This window comes from Sciurus carolinensis, chromosome 2, assembly GCF_902686445.1.
Source record: "Sciurus carolinensis chromosome 2, mSciCar1.2, whole genome shotgun sequence".
Lineage (NCBI taxonomy): Eukaryota > Metazoa > Chordata > Mammalia > Rodentia > Sciuridae > Sciurus > Sciurus carolinensis.
The window spans coordinates 34,432,143-34,444,303 of record NC_062214.1 but is presented as its reverse complement, the minus strand read 5'-3'; the positions used below and the strand labels follow the sequence as shown (position 1 = coordinate 34,444,303).

Genomic DNA, 12,161 nt, shown 5'->3' with positions numbered 1-12,161 from the left:
GTGGCAATACTTAGATGATTTTGCTCTATAACAGTGTGAATTAAGGAGTATAAATACTTTATACATGGTCACATTTACAAACGTTTGCCAATAACCACTTCACAATCTTTACAGTGTAATAGTGAATTCTAATATCTGGAATCTGCAGAAGCAATTCCTATAAAGCAGTGTCAGATGTAAACTTTCTTAAATGATCCTAACAGAGTTTCCCTTTGAGCACTGATGAGTTTTGGCACAGGTACACTCTTCGGGTATGTTTCTCTATTGTTCTAATAACTTCCACAACTTTTACAGGAAATTAGCTTCTTACGGCATGGTAAAGACATGGCACTTACTGATGAGGTAACTTAGATATAGAAAAATTCTGCAAAATTATTTGTCTAGCAGACCACCACTTCTGCTCATGAATTTGTAGACAGAGTTTTTGCTTTTGTTATAGTGCATGCACTTGCTATGAAATTGCTAATGCACTGGGTTTTTTTTGTTGGTTTTTTTTGTTTTTTTTACTGCAGCTCAAACATGTTCTAATGCATCACAAAGCAGAGTTGTTAACACCAAGCTCATTTACTTGTGATGATATCTTATAGCAAACATGTTTAAGTTGTATTATCAAGTTAAACTCTGCCTTACTGGAATAGACTTCTGTGGATTTGTAGCTACTTTTGGTTTGGCCAAGAAAATTCAGTACTCAAACTGATAAATAGAAGTATGTGTCCTTCCAAGTCTTTGTGGTTTCAGGTAACATCTTGTCTACCCATAAAGAAAACAGTTTTTGTCCGTGGAGTTTATGTTCAGAAGTTGGGAGCAATCTTCTGATGTTTTGTGGTTTTGCTGCCTCAGTTTGCATTTTGGAGTTTCACACTACTGTTGCTGGTCTGCGGTCCATCTCGGCTTCCAATTTCACCATCTGCTGCATCTCCTTCGCCTATAATATCAGAAATATGGTCTTACAAGGTGAAATCGCCTCCCAAAGGCATTCAACAACCCTGGCCTCCCTTCTCCCCTAAATGTGATGCTGTCACTATATCCTTGATACTCAATGTGTGATCCATGGACTAGCAGCATCAACATTCCCTGGGACCTTCTCAGAAATGCAGAACCTCAGAAATGTGAATCAGAGGACCTACTGAATCCAAATCTGCATTTTAACAAGATTCCCAGGAAAACCACTTGAAAAGAAGTTTGAGTCAGTCACTTGATATCTAGACTGTCACATTAAAATGTTCACTTAACTTTCTAAAGTTTGATGAATTCTTTTGACTGTGTGTAGAACATTTGTAGAATAAGTGTTGCTTATGTGTAATTTATTCCCCAAGTAGTCTCAAGTATTATTAATAATAATTCTCTGAGAACCTGATAGATGGTGAAGGTCAGGTAAGAGTATACTGCATTGGTTTGGTTGGAGTGTCCTGTAAATGGAACATTATATGGGGGTCCAGGAATCTTATTGTACATACTATATGTCTGGGAGCTCTTACTTCTCTGGAGTAACTCATTCCTTACGGATAGCCAGGAAGTAAGTAAACTGTGATGAATTCAATTTCATTAATGAAGACTGTCACTAAGACAACCAGCTGATTCGAAAAGTGAAAAGGGATTGGATGGAGGCAGGGTCTGGTGATAAATCATTGTTTGTCAACACAGTGAAAATCAAATAGTTTATTTCAACTTTTAATTTCCATTTCATTTTATTTTACTGATAGTGCCAATGCTTATGCCCAACTCATATGCAAGTGCCTTTTGGAGGGATGATAAAGCAGCCCTTTTTTCGTCAGTGACAATTTGCAATAAGGGCATGTAAGAATGGAAACATGGAAGTATAAAGATATACACCAGAGGAAGATTCTGAATGCACTGGTGGTACTATTCATGTCTGTTTTGATATTTCCAACTAAATTGAAAAGTCAGAGGGCAGGTTCAGTCAACTCTAGATCATACTAGAACTATCATAATCTCTCAAATGAAGTTCTGTGACAAAATTAGTTTAACCCACAGAGCATACAGTGATTTTCTTATTATTTCTTCCATGTTATAGACTTCAATTCCATTTTAGTGAGAATGGATATAGTAACACCAAAGAATTACATCTATCTGTTTACATTTGGGGGTGAATGATTCCCTCCACCCAGATAATTATTTTTATCCCTGACAATAGTAATACTCTAATAGAAAAAAATGAAGAAATGGAGAAAAATATACAAACATGAAACTATGACACAAACAGTATTCATAAGAGATGACAGTGAAACATTATCAGCACTGGAAATTAAATAATTTGATTTTGGTAAATAGTAGTAAAAAATTCCCTATGCTTCTCCCCCTTTAGCATTTAAAGACAATATTGAACATAACTTAGAAGAACTGTATGACATTAACAAATAATTTTGAAAGCTAAGTTCTTGTATGAGCAGGGTGACCATTCATTTCCATTTGCCTGGGACAATTCCAGCATACGGCTGGCTATTATGAACAGTTCTCCCTTTCTTAAATATGTCTTGCTTCTGGTTTGAACAATAAATGATATGGTCACTTTATTAGGGGTGACTAGGGTCCTTGGCAGACTGGACTTAGCAGAGAGTATAACAAAATACAATATAGAACATTTCTGCACACAGACCATAACTCTCTGTCATTAAAAACCACCAGTCAACTTTCAGTGGGGCACACTAAATATTAATTGCAGTCACATTAACATCTGTAATCGATATGACTCTGTGACCCGGTGTTAGCCATGGTGGGTTCATATAACAAGTGTAAATATATATATATCACTGTTCTTGATATCTGGGTTGTCTTTATTACCATGATCTGTTTCCCAGATCTGCAATTGGAAATGCTGGCTAAAATGCCATTGGAAATAATTCTTTAAAGATTTTGGGCATTTCAGATGAAATACTACATCAGAAATCCAAGCATGAAATAGTCAAGCGCTTTAAGTCCAAACCCTTAAGATATTAGTTATGACCAGATGTGAATCATAAATGGAGGTTGCATCAAGAATACTGTAATCAAGAAGGAAAGCAATGGTTTGCTCATCAGAATTTCAGTCCTACCTTGCGTTTGGGACACTGCATGACAGGATTTCAAAAGCTGTTTGTACAAAAATAGTAATGTCAAAATTGAGTCATACATAGAAAATAAAGAAAATAAATGAATATTGAAGTGAATTTGAGAAATGAAGGCAAAAACCATAAACAGAAAAGGAAAAATCTAAGAATAAAACATGTACACACCCATCAGTGACAAACTTGCCCCAAGCTGATCTCAACAGAAAAGAAAAGAAAAAAAAAAGAACAAATCAAAATAAAACAACCGATGCCTATTTTCCCAGACTGGCTTCCCTTCTGTGGCAGTGAGCACAGAACCCAACCTTAAGCCAAACCCTTTACCTTGCTTTATTAAACAATAAGACTGATAACAAAAATCAATTTTTAAGACTCAACTGTGACAGTAATGGAGTTGTTAATGTTTGAAATGGCACATGTCAAGACAGATGAGATACCTGTGACTTGAGGTCTATGGGAAAACCTGAGCAGGAAAAACCTTCCTGGCCTTTGGAGTTTTAAGTGAATAATTGACTGATGGATCAGGCAAAGTCATATAGTGGTTTATAATGAACATATGGGGGTAGGATCAGAACAAAAACAGAACAAAAACATAGGACTGATTGTATTGCTTTTCCCAATGTCCGAGACACTAGTCTTAACTATCAAGTGGATCCATCATGTTTTATTATGGGATTGGTGGAGGGGGGTGGCTGGGAGAATGTATAGGAACTGGGTCACTGGAAAGTAGTAGGTAACCATAGAAGGGAAATATTATGAGAAAGTGTTTAAATTAATTTCTTTCACCTAGAAACAACAAAAATAAAAATTAAGTCTTGGGTCTTATGGATAGTTTGGGAGATTGTTCTAGAAGTTTGGAATTGTCCAGAGACAGGGAACTATTCTTGTTAATGAGGTGTTTAGTTGGTTCTGAAGGAGTTCTTCTATGTGGTTGCAGATACTGACTTTTATGAGGGAAGAAAGGGAATCATGGCCTCTTTCCCACTACGGCTATGACAGTGTTGTGCCATGCAGAATAACTGTGAATTGAGAGCTTTTGGATCCCTAAATTAAACAAACAAAAAAAGTACTAGAAAGATCTGGGATTCAACTAGTTATAGGATGGTCCATATTTGTAAAGCAAAACAACACAGAAATTCAAGTTCAAATTTTATATTTGCCCAAAGGATCAGTATGATATCTTGAATTTTTTTCCCTTGAAACTCATGAAATCTTCATCAGTTCTCAAGGTTTTTCATGTTCTGCGTTTTCCTAAGCTTCTGTGACTCAAAGTCTCTTTTGTGGGTGGTAGACATAATTTATGACACACTGAAAGGCATTTTATGAATTTTATGAACAAAAAGCAAGCATTCTCTTCATATACAACTATTACTAATCCAGTATTTTAACACGAGAATTCTAATGTGATTTGAATCACTCGTGTATCAGTGTAAAAGTTCAAAGTGATTTTATAAAAATTATTTACTCGGATCTGAAACTAACAATATGAGAAAACTGTATTTTCTAGCTCTGAGCTAAACCACTATTGTAGTGATGAGCAATTTTTAGCACATTTATATTCTTTAGTCAAATGTGTTGCTAAGCGACACAATAATTTCTAAGTAGTTTCTTAATTTAGATAGTTAAAACATAACGGTGCCTTACCTTTCATTGTGCCCTTGTCCTAAGGAGGATTAAAAAAAAAAAAAAAAAAAACCTCTCTCCAGGGCATCCTTATCCCCACTTACTTTTGAATTACTCGAGAAGGTTCTAAAGCTTTAGAGATAATGATTTCCCCCTTATTCACATTCCCACTTCCCCAGGAACACTTTCTGGGAAGCACTTTAAGAGCAAAAACAGGAGTTACATAAAATGTACCAGAAGGTGACATAGCTATGAGCTGGTCAAATGAATTGAACTTATGGCACAATACACATTGATGGTCCCCTTTGGGGATCAGTGGACTATTCATGAATAGAAGCACTTAGCAGAAAAAGCAATTGTGAAGCAACTCAGAAGTATGTAGATGAATAAAACTTTTGTCAACCAAAAAATATTCTGAAACCAGAAGTCAGATTGGTTGCCCAGATGCAACACACACAAAACAAAACAAAAACAAACAAATAAAAAACAACAAAAAAAAGATTTCATGGGTTTTACTTTCTTAAAGGTAATTTGTAATGTAATCCCTACTTAAAAATTTTTCAGTGGAAGCCATTTACTTTGAGAATATATATACTTTATAGATGAGAGGAAATAGAAAAGAACAATGTTGTTCAAGTACATATTTCATTGAAGATTCTGTCCATGTAGTTTCTAAATGGGAGTAAATTCACACCTAAAGAGTGAAATGTGAACTCAGAGTCTGAAATTTAAACCCTTCCTGAGGTTCATGTTGCCTTTTAAGCTAGAGGAATTTCCATCAAGTTGAAATTACTGCTTTGGAAGGCTGATGGGTTAGGGACCGTTAGGGATGGAGCCCACCTGTACTTTGAAACATAAAAACACATTTATCCTTGTGCTGTTAACTAAATGGCTGGAGTTGGGATAACTCTTTATTTATGTGTTATTTAGTGTTTTGCTTTGCCTGGAAGAAGCACCAAGAGTATGGTGTCCATGCACACTGGGTGGTTTGGAGGTTTATTGGACGCATAAATTTAGATCCGAGGAAGAATTTATAACTTCATTTTTGGACTGACATTGAAAATAGAAAAATTTTTAAATTGGCTTTTAAATATAATTTCACTTGCCTGGAGGCTGCAAATTATAAATCTCTAAATGAAAATTGAGAAATAATTTTTCTCCTGCTTTTTCGTTCATATACTTTTAGTAAGGTCATTCTTAGAATTCCCATCACATGTTCAAATGATGACTTCTCATTCTTTTTCTTTTACCCACAGACTCTCCAAAATAGGAACTTTCTGTACTTTTTGGATGAAACCAAGAAAATAGAGTCTAATAGGCAGCAAATTCTTCTAGATACCTTCCTATTACCCTCTGCAGGCCAGGGGCTTTAGCAGAAGGGTTCCTGTGGGCCATGGAATTTGCCTCCTGAAGCTGGTTGACGGCCTACACATTTTTACGTATTTTAAGAAAAATACCTGCTCATTCTGCTTCTCTAGAAATTCTAGGTGTTCAAGTTGAACTTTTTTCAATTGATCCATTTCTTTGGATTGCTTCATTGCGAGCTGAAAAAAAAAAAAAAAAAGAAAAGAAAAGAAAAATTCTGATAAACTTCAGGTCACAATTTTTAAACTTATGAAAGAGGGCTGACTTAAAAGGTCATAATTTAAGTGAGGGAGATCACAAGTCAAAAAAATAAAGAAAAATAGTCTGAAAAGTGGGAGAGTTTAAGCCCGTAATTCTTATTGGGAAGATCGTTCCTACCAAAATTTTAAGAAATAATAGAGTACATATACTTGCCTCTGTAGTCTATACAAAATGATGTCAAATAATTACCTTAAAGATTTTAGTAAGGGATAGCTTTTATGGAGCAGAGAGCTGGAATGTTTAATGTATGGAAAAAAATCAAATTAAGCAAATAAGCTAGAAGCCCGATATCTAAGCACAAGTTACTGTTCAGTTTTTTCAAGGAAGAGTGCCAAGAAAATTATAAAGTACTTACTCTCTTTCTTTCTTCTAGAAATTTTTTAGTGTTGCTGCTGTTTAATTCCCTGACTCGCCTAAAAATAACAGATACAAATAACAGTTGGCATGACTATTGGAACAGAGCTTACACAAGTAAGAACCAATTACACTTTATTTAATTATCTGGATAGAATTGCTGCTTCTTTTTCCTAATTTTTATTGCAGCATTACGAAACATACAACATAAAGAGGAAAACACAAAAACTACCTGTGTATATACCTCTCAGGTTAGCTGATATTAATGTTCTGCTATGATCTCATACTTTAAAGGAAGTGTTACAGATTTAATGAAAGCTCCTTTTGCACTCCTCCTGATTCTATTTTCCTTCTTTCTCTCTTCCCAGAAATGTGAATCACTGTTCTGAATTTGGTGAGGGCTATTTATTTATTTATTTTAATATCTATATCTATATCTATATCTATATCTAAGTTGTCAATGAATCTTTTATTTATTTATATGTGGTGCTGAATATTGAACCCAGAGCCTCACACATACCAGGCAAGTGCTCTACCACTGAGTCATAACTTCAGCCCCTGGTGAGGGCCTTTTAAATCTGCATTTTAGTATTTTTTAACTACAAATGGATGTTCCTATGTGCAAAATTATTTAAGTGCTTCTCAAACTTTCCCATTTGATCACCTGGAGGTACAATCAAAAACATTTTGCCAGGTCTGCCCCTGAGAAAGTCTGATTCAGTGGATCTCAGATGAGATCCAGTTTCCACATTTCTAGTTATCTCCCAGGTAATGCTATTGCGCTGCAATTACTTCGTGTGTTTTCAAAATTTACCCAAAAAGTAACATATTCTGGCTTTCTTTCCATAATTTATCATTTAGTCTCAAGTTTTAGAGATAACATCTATTTTTCAAACTACTTACTCCATCATTTTATCTAATATATGGATATTTTCATTTATGAACTATCTACAATATTTCCATTTTCTCATTAACAAAAATAGGTTATTTCCAAATGCCAAAATGACCTGATACATAGGGCCCTGTAATACTTGGCACAAGAAATGTCAATTGAATAAATAAATGAAGTGAGTGCTTATCTTCTTGTGCAATTGACCAAAGTTTTCTCTAAGATATTATATTCCTAGACTTGACAGGTGCTAGAATATGGACATGTCTTTACTCCAAAACAATTGTCCTAATTTGCACTTCTTCCTACAGGTATCTGGGCATTATGCTTTCTCCACATCTTTGCCCAGTTCCAGACCTATCAGACAATAATGGATGAAGGCATTTTGGTCTGTCATTTGGTCTTCTGAAATGAGCAAACGCTATTGTTTTAATTGTTATCTCCCTGATTACTGGTGAGGTGGAGTGTTTTCATGACAAAATAGATCTACAACTTGTTGAACTTTGGTAATAGTTATTAGTCTGTTCAAGTTTTCTCCATTTTTAGTCAGTTGTTACTATTTGCATTTTTCTAGGTTCTTCTCCACTCCATCTAAGTTTTTAAGTTCATTGTCAATAGTATACCTGATTTTTTTTAAAAAAATTTTTGTTCCAATTAGTTGTACATGACAGTAGAATGCATTTATACATTTTGATTGATCATACATAAGTAGAGTGTAATCTCTCATTTTTCTGATTATACATATTGTAGGATCACATTGGTCATGCAGCCATACATGTACATGAGGTAATATTATCTACTATCCTTCCTACTCCCATACCCCTTCCCTTATTATCTCTGTAGTTATTTTCTCCTTTCCATCCTAGCTTCACTAATTTGTGCTTTCTCTTTTTCATCTTGATTAGTCTTGTAGAAAATTTACAGAGCTTATTATTTTTTCATATCCCAAGCTTTTGTTTTTGTGGATACTCTGTTGCTTTTTATTCTATTTAAATGTTTTCTGCTTTTTTATTTGTTATTTTGTCCCATCTGAGATCTCTGAGCTTACTCTGTTTCTTGACCTTCATACCTTCTTCAACAGGTTAGCTCATCAATTTTCACACCTTTAAAAATACATGCATCTAGCTATACTTTTCACCTAAATGTCACTTTAGCCACCTGGTACCTGTTGATACATAGTGCTTGCTTTGTCACTTCAGTTATAAATGCTGTGTAATTTCTGTTGAAATGTCTTTGAATCAGAAAAAGAACAATTTTTCTGTCTTTATGTCTTTCTTAGTGCTATGATACATTTTTAGTTTTATTTCTCAACTAAATTTTTACTTTATGTACACATAAATATACATATGGTATGTGCATTTGGAAAGTAATTAACTATTTGTCATACAGAAGTTATTATTTTTTAACACTAGTCACTTTTTAATTTGGGGAACCACCTATCACTGCATACAAAATTATAAGAAATAAATATAAGTCAAAATAAGGAAAATAAATTTTTTAAAACTTGCTAATTAATTAGCTGCAACTTAGAATTAAAGATAATTTGTAGTTGAACTAATGTCTACTTTAGAACACATTTGGAAAAAAAGATAAAGAACTATTTAGTAATTAGTAAATTTATCATGTTGAACTCTATTTCACTTTGGACAGTCTAAAACAATTCAAATTCATAAGGTGTTTTTTAAAACCATGGCTAAAATATTTTATGTTTTTGAGCTGAAGAAGATAGTGACATTTTCATGCATCTGAGACACTTAAGACAAGTTCCTTATCTGAGAATAACATCCAGAGACTGGCACCTTTTGATAATAAAGACCCAGAAAGATACCAGGACATCATGCTGCAAATAAGCATTGGTACAAATGATTGATAAACCTCCCTAGTAGCCTTCTTACTGTGAAACAGAAATACTACTCCACATTGACAGAGAACTATCTTGATCAAAGTGTGGGAAAGGCAATGCATTTTCAGGTCAAAATGGCTGTGGGATTTCCTATCCCATTTTAGGTCCATTATTTCCAATTAGTACTTATTGCAAAAAAAAATTTCAGCACAAGAGATGTACTAGATACAAGAGATGTACTAGATGGTACTATGGTTAATATTTTATCATAGTTTGATAATTGAATGATTGAGCATCATTCAATAATTGAAATGTGTTTAAAAAGTCAGTGGCATCAAGTAGTTGGACAGCAGTCCTGATGTCTTCAAAACAAAAAGGAAACACAAGGTATTCAGCAAGGGCAGCAGGGGAGCTGAAATGAGGAGGATCTACTTTGTAGCTTCCAGTTCTCTAACTGCTCGGACCATGGTTCGCAGGATGATGAATGACCTGAACCTCTCACTCATGTTTCTGTTTAATCCCCGAGAGCAAATCTTCACTGTGTTCTGTACTTTGCAAGGCATGAAACAGTCTCTTGATGGGACATGGACTTCCCCCGGAAGACCATCTCTGGCTAGGTATCATTCCTGTAGGACAAGGCTGTACCTAAGCCCTAAGTCAGCCTCTTGGTTAGGAAACTGATGGCATCCTCAGAGGTGGATGGTAAGCAGAAGAGGTGAAGGTATTATCTGTAGTCACTGGTAACCAAGTGCTGTTAACTCCCTGTTTTGGGTAACATGATAATTGATACCCCTCGGATGCCCCTCTATCAGCTGCAGTAAAAGGGCACTTGCACTTGGCACCTTCACTAAAAGACATGCAAGCCTTGCCCCAATTCCAGGCAGCCAGTGACTGACCAGTATGGAAATATGCAAATCAGATACCCTTGCCTCAAAGGGGGAAACATTTGGGGTGCAAGGTATAGTCTGCAGCTTGGGGACAGGCTACCAGGGGGCTCTGGCTGGGACCCCAGCCTTACTCAGGCCTACCCTGACTCCATTGTGCTTTCCCAATTCCTCTTTGCTGAAGATCTCTTATTTAGTGCACCACATGCACCTGGATTCCTGTCTTCATTTCTCTTTCCAGAAAACACACCCAACACAAGGACAAACCAGAAAACTGAATGGGAGCTTTTAACATGATTCCTGGAAAATGAAAAAAAAATGTGATCCCTGGTATCAAGGACATCTCAAATCAAGGGACAAAGGCTGCCTGCTGGCTATTCAGAATAGTCCCATCCAGAGTGTACTTACACCTAAGCAGGTGAGATCCTTGCAAGCTGACCCAGTAAGACATGGGAAGGATGTTTTAGAGTTATATTATTATATCAAATTTTGTACCATTTTGTGTATAAATGAACACACACATTTTGAATATACATTTATTTTATTGGTGGTAGTAAACATTCAGAAAACTTTGCAGACTATTGTTCCACAGCAATAATAATAAATCTCAATAGCAGCTATAATAAGCTCCTAGTCAGAACACACTAGTGTTTTATATCTCAGATATGAGTATGTGTGTCCATACACACATATGTTGCTGAGGCTGTGTCTTCACGTCAAGACATATTTCTCCAGTGAGCATGCTCAGACTTACCTTTCCCGTTCTGCTTTATTCTTGATAGATTTGTCTTGGCTGATGGCTTTGCTGTTTTCCATAGAAATCTTAGCCTGGTGGGCTCTCATTTCCTTGCTTTCCCTGTATATGAAAAACAAATAGGTAAAGGATGGAGAGTTAGTGTACAGTTTCACTTGGGGAAGATGAAAGAGTTCTGGAAATGGGTGGCCATGGAAGGTACCCAACAACATGAATGTACCTGATGCCACATGCTTAAAAATGGCTACAGTGGCACATTTTATGTTATATATTTGAAAAAATTATGTTATAAATTTGAAAAATATAAAAGTAAACAAAGAACAAATTATACATGCAATGATAGAACAAGGCTCACTTATTCTTCTCATTTTTGATCTTATCAAGTTAATTTGTGTTTTGGAAAAGGCGGGAAGAAGTCCCAACTTGTGTGGATCCTTCAGGGGCAGTGGATCACCTAGTGGTGAAGTGATAGTGGTGGTCTGTAAAGAGGAGACATCTCTGTCCATAAAACAAAAGAATTTCCACCTTGGTCTAACATAATTTGAGACCAGATGTGCTGGAAGAGAGAAAGAGTCCTCTCACTCTCAAGTGAACTGCCTATTGCTGACAGTCTGTGGGAACGAAAGTAAATCAATGGTTTCATGTATGCATAGGAAACAGAAAAAAAGCTCCTTTACAGTGACTCATCACTGGGTACATGAGTGTGTGCCATCAAAAATGATGGACAACGGTGAGCGTTCTTCAGTCAGCTACCTGAAAGCCACAGCAGCAGGATTATGCATAGAAACTCTGGAACCAAGGAAATTGCTCTCAATTATTATGCATAGAAACTCTGGAACCAAGGAAATTGCTCTCAATTTTTTCCATAACTTGTTAGTAAGTCAACCATTTCTTCCTCCCTTTAGCCATTTATTTATTTAACACTGATGACCAAATGTTGCAAACAGTGCTTAGAAAATAAGGACTTTTGGCCGAGAACAACAACTGTGATGGCAAAAATGAAACTCAATTACCAGGCACTTGAGAAAAAACTTAAACACTGATGTTGCTTTGAAAGATGCTGTGTATTTACTTTTTAAGGTACATTAGTAACTTGTTAGTTACCTCAAATGACTTCCTAAGC

General features: G+C 35.7%; 1 protein-coding gene across 14 annotated transcripts in view; it reads right to left on the bottom strand.

Moving 5' to 3' along the window:
- Positions 1 to 416: 416 nt before the first annotated feature.
- The window catches only part of Plcb4 (phospholipase C beta 4), a 386,027-nt gene continuing 374,282 nt past the window's right edge, over positions 417 to 12,161 (bottom strand). For 12 of the 14 annotated variants that reach the window (XM_047537192.1, XM_047537203.1, XM_047537186.1 and 9 more), the window contains 5 exons: positions 11,039 to 11,140; positions 6,670 to 6,727; positions 6,146 to 6,232; positions 3,054 to 3,090; positions 417 to 925 (listed from right to left, as the gene is read on the bottom strand). In XM_047537192.1, the coding sequence (XP_047393148.1) occupies positions 837 to 925; positions 3,054 to 3,090; positions 6,146 to 6,232; positions 6,670 to 6,727; positions 11,039 to 11,140 (373 nt within the window). In that variant the 3' untranslated portion in view covers positions 417 to 836. The remainder of the gene's footprint in view (positions 926 to 3,053; positions 3,091 to 6,145; positions 6,233 to 6,669; positions 6,728 to 11,038; positions 11,141 to 12,161) is intronic. The other 2 variants (XM_047537208.1, XM_047537209.1) reach the window with 1 other exon arrangement.